At 44.4% G+C, this 13,350-nt stretch overlaps 1 protein-coding gene across 3 annotated transcripts in view; it reads right to left on the bottom strand.

The window, feature by feature from the left end:
- Positions 1 to 6,202: 6,202 nt before the first annotated feature.
- Positions 6,203 to 13,350, bottom strand: part of nrros (negative regulator of reactive oxygen species) — a 29,391-nt gene continuing 22,243 nt past the window's right edge. For all 3 annotated transcript variants that reach the window (XM_072573158.1, XM_072573159.1, XM_072573161.1), the window contains exon 3: positions 6,203 to 8,600. In XM_072573158.1, the coding sequence (XP_072429259.1) occupies positions 6,645 to 8,600 (1,956 nt within the window). In that variant the 3' untranslated portion in view covers positions 6,203 to 6,644. The remainder of the gene's footprint in view (positions 8,601 to 13,350) is intronic.

Raw genomic sequence — 13,350 nt, 5'->3', positions numbered from 1 at the left:
CATCTAGATCTCTAACACTAAGTGAATCCCGGTCAATGTTGGGAAAATTAAAATCTCCTATCACCACCACTCTGTTGCTCTGACATCCTTCAATGATCTCTCTACATATTTGTACCTCCATCTCACACTCGCTGTTGGGAGGCCTGTACTACAGCCCCAACATTGTTACTGCACCCTTCCTATTTCTGAGCTCTGCCCATGTTGCCTCACTGCTCGAGTCTTCCACAGTGCCCTCCTTCAGCACAGCTGTGATATCCTCCCTGTCCAGTAATGCAACTCCTCCACCCCTTTTACCTCCCTCTCTATCCCGTCTGAAGCATCGATATCCTGGGATGTTTAGCTGCCTGAGGATTACAGCTGAACTGAGGGAGCATATTCCCCGAAGTACATCCAGAGAAGTTATTTGGATGGAACCAAGAAATAAGAAAGGGATGATCACCTTATTGGGATTGTATTATAGACCCCCTAATAGTCAGTGGGAAATTGAGAAACAAATTTGTAAGGAGATCTCAATTATCTGTAAGAATAATAGGGTGGCTATGGTCGGGGATTTTAACCTTCCAAACATAGACTGGGTCTGCTATAGTGTTAAGGGTTGAGATGGAGAGAAATTTGTTAAGTGTGTTCTTGGGAAATAAGGCAGGGCAGGTGACTGAGGTGTCAGTGGGGGAGCACTTTGGGGCCAGCGACCATAATTCTATTAGTTTTAAAATAATGATGGAAAAGGATAGACCAGATCTAAAAGTTGAAGTTCTAAATTGGAGAAAGGCCAATTTTGACAGTATTAGGCAAGAACTTTCGAAAGCTGATTGGGGGTAGATGTTCACAGGTAAAGGGACGGCTGGAAATTGGGAAGCCTTCAGAAATGAGATAACGAGAGTCCAGAGAAAGTATATTCCTGTCAGGTTGAAAGGAAAGGCTGGGAGGTATAGGGAATGCTGGATGACTAAAGAAATTGAGGGTTTGGTTAAGAAAAAGAAGGAAGCATATGTTAGGTTAGATCAAGTGAATCCATAGAAGAGTATCAAGGCAGTAGGACTATACTTAAGAGGGAAATCAAGAGGGCAAAAAGGGGACATGAGATATCTTTGGCAAATAGAGTTAAGGAGAATCCAAAGGAATTTTACAACTACATTAAGGACAAAAGGGTAACTAGGGAGAGAATAGGGCCCCTCAAAGATCAGCAAGGTGGCATTTGTGTGGAGCTGCAGGAGATGGGGGAGATACTAAACAAGGATTTTGCATCAGTGCTTACTGTGGAAAAGGACATGGAAGATATAGATTGTAGGGAAATAGATGGTGACACCTTGAAAAATGTCCATATTACAGAGGAGGACGTGCTGGAAGTCTTGAAACACATAAAAGTGGATAAATCCCCATGACCTGATCAGGCATACCCCACAACCCTGTGGGAAGCTAGGGAAGTGATTGCTGGGCCTCTTGCTGAGATATTTGTATCATCGATAGTTGCAGGCGAGATGCCGAAAGACTAGAGGTTGGCTAACGTGGTGCCACTGTTTAAGAAGGGTGGTAAAGACAAGGCAGGGAACTATAGGCCGGTGAGCCTGACATCAGTGATGGGCAAATTGCAAGTTGTTGGAGGGAATCCTGAGGGACAGGATGTACATGTATTTGGAAAGGCAAGGACTGATTAGGGATAGTCAACATGGCTTTGTGCGTGGGAAATCATGTCTCACAATTGAGTTTTTTGAAGAACTAGCAAAGAAAATTGATGAGGGCAGAGCAGTAAATGTGATCTATATGGACTTCAGTAAGGCGTTCAACAAGGTTCCCCATGGGAGACTGATTAGCAAGGTTAGATCTCATGGAATACAGGGAGAACTAGCCATTTGGATACAGAACTGGCTCAAAGGTAGAAGACAGAGGGTGGTGTTGGAGGGTTGCTTTTCAGACTGGAGGCCTGTGACCAGTGGAGTGCCACAAGGATCGGTGCTGGGTCCTCTACTTTTCATCATTTATAAAAATTACTTGGCTGGAAGCATAACAGATATAGTTAGTAAGTTTACAGATAACACCAAAATTGGAGGTGTCGTGGACAGCGAAGAAGGTTAGCTCAGATTACAACTGGATCTTGATCAGATGGGCCAATGAGTTGAGGAGTGGCCGATGGAGTTTAATTCAGATAAATGCGAGGTGCTGCATTTTGGGAAATCAAATCTTAGCAGGACTTATACACTTAATGGTAAGGTCCTAGGGAGTGTCACTGAACAAAGAGACTTTGGAGTTTAGGTTCATAGCTCCTTGAAAGTAGAGTAGCAGGTTAATAGAATAGTGAAGAAGGTGTTTGGTATGCTTTCCTTTATTGGTCAGAGTATGGAGTACAGGAGTTGGGAGGTCATGTTGCGGCTGTACAGGACATTGGTTAGGCCACTTTTGGAATATTGTGTGCAAATACAGTCTCCTTCCTTTTGGAAGGTTGTTGTGAAACTTGAAAGGGTTCAGAAAAGATTTACAAAGATGTTGTCAGGGTTGGAGGATTTGAGCTACAGGGAGAGGCTGAACAGGCTGGGGCTGTTTTCCCTGGAGCGTCAGAGGCAGAGGGGTGACCTTATAGAGGTTTATAAAATCATGAGGGGCATGGATAGGGTAAATAGACAAAGTCTTTTCCCTGGGGTGGGGGAGTCCAGAACAAGAGGGCATAGGTTTAGGGTGAGACGGGAAAGATATAAAAGAGACCTAAGGGGCAGCTTTTTCACTCGGAGGGTAGTAAGTATATGGAATGAGCTGCCAGAGGAAGTGGTGGAGGCTGGAACAATTGCAATATTTAAAAGGCATCTGGACGGGTGTATGAATAGGAAGGGTTTGGAGGGATATGGGCCGGGTGCTGGCAGGTGGGACTAGATTGAGTTAGGACATCTGGTCGGCATGGACGGGTTGGACCGAAGGGTCTGTTTCCATGCTGTACATCTCTATGACTAGTTCAGCTTGGGAAACGTGGTTGGTTTGGATGAGCTGGACCGATGAGTCTGTTTCCATGCTGTATGAATCTATCAGTCTAAGATTGTATGTGGAGAGGTTGAGTAGGTTGGGTCCGTTCTCAATGGAGTTTAGAAGAATGAGAGATGAACTTATTGAAATATATAAGATTTTTAAGGGACTTTACAAGGTAGATATGGAGAGGTTAGTTCCCCATGTGTAGGACCAGAGGGTATAATGTCAAAATAAGGTGTTGCCCATTAAGACAGAAATGAAGAAGAATGTCTTGTCTCAGAAAGTAGTGAGTCTGTGGAATTCATTATCTCAGAGGGCTGTTGAGGCTGGGTCATTAAGTGTATTCAGGACTGAGGTAGACAGATCTTTAATCAGTAAGTGAATTGAGGATTATGGGAAAAGGGCAGGAAATTGGAGTTGAGGATTAGCAGATCAGCCATGATCTCATTGAATGGCAGGGCAAACTCAATGGACTGAGTGAACTACTTCTGACCCTCCATCCTATGGTCTAACAGAAGCCATTCATGGGGACCCTCTGGCCACCACTAGATAGATAAGAATAGAACCAGGTGAGAGCAGCCCCACTCAGTGAAGTTGCTTTGTGTTGTATGATTTGTGACCTGGGGTTACTGTGTCTAAACAATACATGGTCTTAAAGCTGGGGGATAATCTCTTATATATAGCAGTCTCACTCTGGATTGTTCACATTGAGCTTCATTTCGGACGATATTGAACTGTTTGGTGTATCAAACAGTCCAATCTAAATTTTTAATCAAATTTTGAGAATTTTGTTAGTCCATTGATAGATTTCGAAGCTAACTAGGAAGGATTGTCCATGAATTATTGGAAGGTAATGGTTATTTGGCAGGACAGAACCTGAGTATTTATGAAAAGTAAACTTGCTCTCAAAGCTTTTGTCTTGCACTCATCAGGACATAATTGCAACAATACTAAATCACAAAGGGAACAACATCAGAAGAGGGCAGAGAATGGTTGACAAGTGATCTCTAATAGTTGCCATGGAGAAAGTTCTAGGAAGCAGTTAACCCCCTGCAAGCTTTTGTTTAAATTCAATCAGGGTCAACTCTGATTGGTCCAGACATTCAAAGGGAACACACCAGGAATGACTCTCGGTGACATTTAGTGTTTTTCACAAAAGTGCAACCTGAGGACATATTCTTTCTGCTTGGAAAGGACAGGGTCCTGTCTGTGAATGTATGTAACTTACCAGCAGACATAGGTTAGCCACACTGTGAACCAACTGATAATCTTCAATTGGTTATAGAGTCATATGGCACGGAAACAGGCCCTTCGGTTCAACCATGCCAAACTAGACTAGTCCCACCTGCCCTAACCTTTCCTATTATGTATCTTTTAATCACTGTAATTGTACCCACATCCAACATTTCTTCAGTAAGTTCATTCCACTGTGTAAAAAAGTTTATCTCTTATGTCTTTTTTAAATCTCTGTCCTCTCACCTTAAAAATGTGCCCCCTAGTCTTGAAATTCTCCAACTTAGGGAAAAGACAACTACCATCATCAACTCTCATCATTTTATAAATTTTTATCAGACAACCTCTCAGCCTCTTAGGCTCCAATGAAAAACGTTCCAGTCTATTTTAGCTTTTCTGTTATAACTCAAAAACCTTCCATGCCCAGCAACATCCTTATAGGTCTCTTCTGAACCCTCTCCAGCTTGATAATATCCTTCTGATAACTGGGCAACCAGAACTGGTCACAATATTCCAGAAGAGACCTCACCAATCTTCTGTACAATCTCAACATAATGTCTCAACTCCTATACTCAAAGAACTGGGCAATGAAGACAAGTGTTGTTGGAGTAATTCTCAGCACAATTGGAATTACCCATTACTTCATTTATTTATTTGTTATCAGTTACTTATTTAGCTTAGTATTATCATGAAGTGTTTGCAACTGTCAGCACTTATGTTCTCGCAAGAAATGGTCTGGGTTTGGCAGAGTGGACAGGTCAGAGGGGTCAGGGAGGTAGGTTATCCTTAGAGAAATAAAGCTGGAGGTTATCTTTCTATTCCAGGAGGCATCTGGAATGGTGAATAGCTCTGACAGAGCAGGACCTAACAAGGCCTTCTATCTCACCTCTGAAGGAGCCAATCCAGCGATTGACCAACTTTACCATCAGATAGTCCCTGACTCCCTAGCTACATGATGAAAGGACAGTATCTAATGCACTAAAACAATCAGTCCCTCAACAACAAAACATAAAATCACTGTATTCTAGCTGGATAATGGGGCTGCTTTCTATATACAGACAGAGAAAGAGAGAGACCGGTGGTAGTTTAAGCTGAGGGTCACGAGACCTCAGGTGTGGGGATGAGGTTGAGAAGTAGAGTCTTTCAGCTGATGTGGGAATTCAATCCACGCTGATGACATTATTCTGCATAGCAAACCAACTGTCCAGCCAGTTGAGCTAACTAGCACCCCTCAGTGTCTCAGTGGTTAGCACTGCTGCCTCACAGATTTGCGTCCAGCTGCAGGCTGCTGCCTATGTAGAGTTTGCACATTCTCCCCGTGTCTGGGTCCCCTCCAGGTGCTCCTGTGTCCTCCCACGGCACAAATATGTGCAGTTGGGTGAATTAGCCATGGGAAATTGCCGCACAACTGGCTACATGGGTTAGCCATGGGAAACGTGGGCTTATGATGATAAGGGGGTGGGTCTGGGTGCGATGCTCTTTGGAGAGTCGGTGTGAACTCAATGGGCCAAATGGCCTTGATCTGCACTGTAGGGATTCTATGAACATGAGCTCTTAGAAACCAGTCTCTATCATAAGAGCTGGTGCACAGTCTAAGAGGAGGCGGGCTGCATCTTTGTCTGGTATCTGAGTCAAAAGCCAGTCCCAAATGAACAGGGTAAAGCTTCTACCATCTACTGACTCCTAAGGTCCCATGTAATATTAGGGGCCAAGGCTCAAACCGAGCATGGGACTCCAGTAAGATGCCGTGTGCGCCCTATACTTCCACACTGAGGCAGTAAGTCATGTTATTCTGAGGTTTGGGGTGAAGGGATGAGAGTCAGACTCTGTGTGTCTGTCCACGCTGCTTAATGTGACACTGGGGTGAGGGGCTTACTCATCATTACACAGCATTCTGTTCAAATGCAGGGGCTCAAATCAGTGCAATGTGAGCAAAGTATCAGAGTTAAAACCACCTTCTCAGGCAAAACAGAAATCACACAGCATTTACATAAAAAAGTTTCAAAGTTTAATGCATATTGGGTTCCATTTTCCTTCTCCAACAATACTTAGGGCCCACACACCTGAGCACCTACCTATCCTGTACATGTAGCTTAATAATTACACCATAAATATTATGGAAGGTTTTTTTGTGCAAGTTCAAGACACAATTTCATCAGTGGTAAAACGCAGTGTTCACAGTCAGCTCCTACCCCTTTTGTGGTCAGGAAGTCTGGCCAATGGGTGTGACATAGGACCCCTGTGCCCCTACACCCACCCTTTCCAATTTTTTTAGTGCCTCCATTTGTGCCCAGTATTCACACACCATGGCGTGACCATTGTCAACTCTGCAGGAGGCGCCCATTTTGGCATGGCTGCACCTGGGGAGGCAGTAGGCACCTCTCCCCACGTTAGCCGCATGCCCGTAGTTTCACAGCGCGTTCCCAGTGTCCGCAATGGGCTCCTTGAGTTGGCACAGGCTAATACTGAGCCCCAGACCTGCATTTGGCTTTCACATACTTGGGCAACAACTTGGAACTCAAAGAGAATAGAACCATCACACAAACACTGAGGATGCACAGAATTGTCGGCAGCAACAGCAAGAAATATTTTAAAACAGTGTTATCAAATTTGCAGTTAGCTTTGGTCGACTGGGAAATCCTATCGATGGGCTCCAGTTTGAAAGACGTGTTGCAAGTGATCACAGATCTATCGCGAATGGTCAGTGACTCGGCGTTGACGAGGAAGCTCCACCATTGCAACCGGCAGCAGTCAAAGGCATTGCCGCTCAGGTACAAAGTTCGAAGACTTTGCAACAGGCTGTGCAGTACGTCTGGCTGAAGCGCAGACAACCTGTTCTTTCGTAAGTCCAGCGATCTTAGGCGAAGGTTCTTGAGTACAGGATGTAGGCTTGTCATGGCATTTTCAGACAAGTCCAAAGTCTTTAGGTTGCCAAAAGTCACTTGCAACCCAGAACCTATCTGGCCAGAATCTAACCCATTGTTCCTAAGAGATAAGGATTGCAATGACTTGGCCACGGCTTGAAACATGCTCGCTTCCAGTCGGATTCCAGTATTGGATGATAAATCCAGATGGGTTAAGGGCGAAGCAACAAAAGCATTGGGAGGTAGTGTGACCAAGTCACAGTTGGAGAGATAAAGTTGTCGCAACGATTTGATCTGTGCCAATGCAACACAACCTCTGCTCAAAGACCTCCTCCTATTTCTTAAAGGATCGTCACAGACAGAGACCCTGTTGTGACTGAGGTCTATTGTTGTAATCCGAGGCATCTTCGTAAAAAGATCTGAAGGCACCGATTCTAAATGATTGAAGCTAAGATTAAAATAGTTTAGGTTCTCCAGCCTGCTAATATTGAAATTCAAATGGGACAACTGGTTGTGACTGAGATCGATCGCCTGAAGAAAAAGGAGAGAGTCCTGCTCTGTCAGCGAGAAGGTCCTTAAACAGTTCTGGTCGAGCAGCAGAGCTGACAGCGATGTTATTCCCCGGAGGAATCCAGGAGGGAGATGTCGAAATGAATTCCGGCTCATATCCAGCAACTGCAGTTCAGGCAAATTTACGGAAATCACCTCATCCCATAGATTTACGGAAGTAACGTTGGTCACATTTCCAACAATTTGTACAAATTGGACCTCAGAAGCTGAGTCGTTCATCAGGTCATTGTAAAAATTCATCTCATTGTCGGCCAGCAACAGCAATTTGAGCTTGTTGTGTTTGGGCAAGAGTGGGAAAAACAGCAGTTTGTTGTTGGAAAGGTCCAGAGTTTCCAGCTGGAATTCAGTCTCGGTCTCTCTGGCTAAAAACAGTTCCATGACATTGTGACTGATATTTAATGTTTGCACTTGGTACAAGCTGAAATCTACAATGCACGGGATGTGATTGTGGGCAAGGTTCAACCTGGTTAGCCTTTTCAAACCCTCAAAGGTCCCACTTTCAATTTCATAGATATAATTGTTCTCCAAGTTTAATTCTTGAAGCTGGGCAAGGCCCTCTAATGTGCTAGGTTCCAATCTCATGATGAAATTCCTGGCCAGAGATAGATATTCCAGTGTGGTCAGATTTTGTACAATGTAGCTCACTATGACTTCACTGAGTCTATTCCCAGATAAATCCAGTCTCGTTAACGCTGAGAGGGATCTTAGTGCCAGTCGGGTTCTTGTGTAGTTTAAATCAATCCTGTTGTTCATTAGGTTCAAATCTTGTAGGTTCTTGTTGTGGGAGAAGGCTGCAGGTTCAATGAGTTCAAGTTGATTCCCGCTCAGGTCCAGTGTATGCAGCCACCTGTACGTAGACAGTGACTGGTTTTGGATTGCTTTAATTTCATTCCCATTGAGAAAGAGCGCTTCAGTTTTTAAGGGCAGATCTACTGGCACACAATTCAACCTGCGTGCCGCACAAAATGCCACCTTGTCAACCTGCAACAGAAACGGTGAATTGAAAATCACTCATGCTACTCAGTTACTTTCAAAACCATGGAATAAAACAACTCAGAGGGAGGTTGTTTCAAAAACAGAAACACTTACAGCAGAGTGGGTCCCTCTCCTGTGCCCGCTCTTAGAAAGTGCTGACCAATTTATCCCACCCCATTTTTGTTTGTCCCTGTAACTGTCCGAATTAATTCAATCACCTCTCCAATTGCCTCTAATTTCATTGAAATCTGATTCCAGCTCCAATCAGGTATTCCATTGTAGACTGTAACAAGGTTCTGCAAGGCAATGTCTCTCCTCATTGCCCCTTCTGTTTAATGTTGTCAATCACTTTAAATCTATGATCTCTGGTTTCTGGCTCACTTGCCAATGGAAACCAGCTCCCCGTCATCGGGCTCAGTGGTCAGCAAAGCTGCATCCCAGCACCAGGGAGCCAGGTTTGACTTCCCTGCCTAGAGTCTCTACATTCTCCCCGGGTCTGCGTGAGTTTGCTCCCTTTTCCTCTCAGTCTCAAAATGTGCAGATTAGGTGGATTGGTCATACTAAATTGCCAGTAGTGTCCAGGGATGTAGAGGCTGGGTGGGCTAGCCAGGGGAAATGCAGGGTTACGGGGATAGGGTCTGGATTGGATGCTCTTTGTGGGCTTGGTGGGCCAAATGACTTGCTTCCACATTCTATGATTCTAAATTGGACAACTTCCGTTCAATCCAACTATAATCTTCTCCACTCCATAGGGAACCAACCTCATTTCTTCAGTCTATCTCTCTGTATAGAACTGATCACTCCTGATCTAGATTAGAGTGGCGCTAAAAAAGCACAGCAGGTCAGGCAGCTTCCGAGGAGTAGGAAAATCAACGTTTCAGGCAAAGGCCCTTCATCAGGACTCCTAATACCCGATCACTCCTGATACCATTCTGGTTAAATGCCCTCTGTGCTTTCTCACTGGGCTGAATATCTTGCCTCACGTGTGGAAATCTACACCGTATTGTCAGCTGAGGGCCAAACAGGGATTTTAAAAGTTCAGTTAAATTTCCCTATTTTATTATTATTCAAATTCCCTAATTACAAAACGAAGTATCTCATACATTTTCTGAACAATTTTAATAACTTGTCCTGTCATTTCCAAGAATCACACCTCCCCATCCCACTGTCATCTACTTCTTTTGAAATAGAACAATTTGGATCAGATAATCTCCCCAGAGCCCTCCACGTTCTGCTTTTTTAAAAATAAGTATCTTCCCTTTTTTTTAAAATTCCCTTTTAAAAGTTACTATTGAGTCAGCTTCCACCTTTGAGCAAGTGCATTCTCTTGCTAGGACAAACAAATTTCATTATTGTTTGATACTTTTCTCAATTACAGTCCCGAGAGAATTTGAACGTTGCTCTAGGAACAAGAGTTTGAATCCTACCACAGCAGATTAAGTTGAATAGAAATCTGGAATTAAAAACGAGCCTGCCATTGCCCGTATTATCACTGTCGATTGTCATCAAAGAACGTTTAGAGCTGAAATTTGCCGTCCTTCCCTGGTCTGGCCTACATATGACTCCAGACCTACAACAATGTGATTGACTCTTAACTGCTGTCTAAAATTGGCATGGACAGCCAATTGGTTCAAGCGCAACTAGGAATGGGCAACAAATGCCAATGGTGCCCACATGCCATGAAAGAATAAACAAAACAAAAATCTTCATTCTGAGGTCTTGGGTCATCTTACATGGCTCGTGGATTTGATGGTGAATTCTTGTAAACTGCTGTTTTTGCAGCCAACCATCAGCCCTCTGTGACCTTCTGTCTGACAAGATGTTGGGTTAAATTGGGGTCCACTAGCTCTGGGCGGTATCTGAAACAGCTGACTGGCAAACAGCCTCAAAAGCAGGCCCAGTCTGTTCTAAGAGGCTGGTGTGGTGTGCCTCCCACAGTGACAGCAGCTCTCCTGTACAGGAGGGTAACAGAGGGCAGGATTGGGTAGGCCTTAGTGGTGATCATCCTTGGACTGGGCAAGGAGTGGGTAGTCACAACAAGGGACTCGAGTCGTTTCTGTGTAACGGGCACTCCCAGCAACCCAACCTCGGGGCTCAGCATGGGCTGGCGACACATGGAGGGTGAGTTGTGTCATGAGGACTGGTGTAAAATGGTGCCCAGGTGACCAGTGACCAACCAGACCGAGATAGCCAATCTACATCGCCAACAAGGCTCTGAGCCGGTTTCCTGACGAAGGGCTTTTGCCCGAAATGTCAATTCTCCTGATCCTCGGATGCTGCCTGACCTGCTGTGCTTTTCCAGCACGCACTCTCGGCTCTGAGCCGGTCACTCCTGCCGCTTTGAGCCAATCCCTTCCTGTTCCACCATTCAAGGTGCCCCACCCAAATACCTCGCTGACTCATGCTTCTGTACAAATATGGCTTTGCAATTCACCATTTATTATGTAACCGGCTTTGAGAGAGAATTTTTAAAAAAATAAATGAAAAGGCCGAAGGAGGGTAGCTATTGAAGGCCGTTTGAGAATAAGAAATAGACTCTGGATAGGCTATTCGGCTTTTTGATTCTATCCCATCATTCGATGCAACCATTGGTGATCTTCTCGATCAATTCCAGCACAATACCACCCAACCAGTCTTCATACTTTGGCGGGGTCGGGGGAGGGGTGGGAAACCACAAAGTCAAACTCCTGAACACAACAAAAAAAAACTCCCTTCACAGTGCTCCACGCTGCAGCTGAGCTTTATACCAAAAAAGGCATTTTTTCAGCAATGTGTTCACACATTTTCCCCACAGAGAAAACATGAAACCGTTAATTTGGGCATTGGTTTTTAAAATACAACGTAGCCACTTAAGTGTGTAGCGATGTAAGCGTTTTGGAGAAAAAGGTGCGAGCGATCAGATTGTTAAGGAATGCAAATGAGAGGCCGTTTGTCATTTCGTGACCCTGTAAGGCGTGAAATAATTTATCCGTTATCTCAGCAAACTAAGGACACATTGCACAGACTGCATCCTGCTGGGTGTAAACAGTTCGGGGGTAAAGGAACAGACACACTGAGCTCCTCAGACAAGTGGACACTGTGCAAGAAGACAAGATGCAAAGCCAAAAGCAGAAATTGCTGGACAAACTTTGCAGGTCTGGTGGCATCTGTGGAGAGAGAAAGCAGAGTTAACGTTTCAAGTTCGGTGATTCTTCACCTGAAATGTTAGCAGCTAGGAATCCAGAGAAAGAGAGAGAGATGAAAGGGGTAGCTAAACAAGGGGATTATGGCGAGCAGGCCAGGACAGAAGGAATGCTGAATAAGGGAGGTAAGAGTGGGGAATACTCAGGAGGAAAACAGTGGACATTTCTGAGGAATTCCTGTAGAAAGGTGGCTTCGTCAAGGATACACAAAGTTAAAAATCACACAACACCAGGTTATAGTCCAACCTTCCTGACTTTTGCCTGAAACGTTGATTTTCCTGCTCCTCGGATGCTGCTTGACCTGCTGTGCTTTTCCAGCACCACTCTGATCTAAACTCTGATGAAAAAGCAGCGCTCTGAAAGCTAGTGCTTCCAATTAAACCTGTTGGACTATAACCTGGTGTTGTGTGATTTTTTTTTAACTTTGCACACCCCAGTCCGACACCGGCATGTCCAAACCGTCAGGGTATATGTGACAGAGATGGAAAAGCTGGGAGAATGGAATAGAGTCTTTACAGGAAGCAGGGTGTGGGGATGCATAATCTAGGTAACTGTGAGAGTCAGTGGGTTTATGGTGGATATTGGCGGCCAGCGTATCCTCAGAAATGGAAACAGAAATGTCAAGAAAAGGACGTCAAGAGTCAGAGATGGACCAGGGTAGAAATTGGAAGCAAAATTGATTATTTTTCCAATCCCAGATGAGAGAGAACCAACAATGTTGGCTGTCTGCTATATTTAAACAAATAATTAAGGGTCAATTGGCATCAATACCACACCATAATAAGGTTGGCATGGACAGAGTAGATGGGGGCAGATAATTCTTCTTTTCAACAAGTTTTTAAGAGTGCGGTTACTAAGGGCACTGGTGGGATTTGAATTCACTAAATAGCTGGAATTAAGCACGACCACAGATTCTTTATTGATTGTCAGGAAAACCAACTGGTTCACTAGTGTCCTTCAGGGAAGGAAATCTGCCATCCTTACTTGATCTGGCCTACATGTGACTTCAGACCCACAGCAATGTGGTTGATCCTTAACTGTCGTCTGGGTATTTAAAGAAGGACAATAAATGCTGCCCAGCCAATAATGCCCTCATCCTGTGAATGAATCTTTTTCTAAAAAGTCCCAGGATCATGGACCAATTGTAACGAGGCCTGTTTATTGACCTATGTGCATCACATACAGACCATAACTACCTCAACTTTCGGAGTGCTGTGTGTCACATGACTTGATGGTCACTTCCTGTGATGTCATACAGTCACCTACTGACAGACACTGGGATGAATCCTCGGATATCCCGATGTGGACTCAATCCCTGAAGGAAGTATACTCAGTCCTTGTATGACCCAGTTTGATACTGTATTCACCACCCCAGAAATGAAACAGTTTCTGGTTCAGAGAAAATTTCTAACACAGAAGGAGGCTATTCAATCCATCATCTCTCTGCCAGCCCATCCAGTTAAATGCCATTTTCCAGCTCCTAGCCCCACCTCTGGAGTTTGCATCCATTCAAATTGTATATCCAAAATAAAAAGAGGGTTTCAGTTTCCACCGCTGTTTTTAGGCACCCCAAG

The sequence above is a fragment of the Chiloscyllium punctatum genome, chromosome 6 (assembly GCF_047496795.1).
Source record: "Chiloscyllium punctatum isolate Juve2018m chromosome 6, sChiPun1.3, whole genome shotgun sequence".
Classification (NCBI taxonomy): domain Eukaryota; kingdom Metazoa; phylum Chordata; class Chondrichthyes; order Orectolobiformes; family Hemiscylliidae; genus Chiloscyllium; species Chiloscyllium punctatum.
This window is presented reverse-complemented; position numbering and strand designations above follow the sequence as displayed.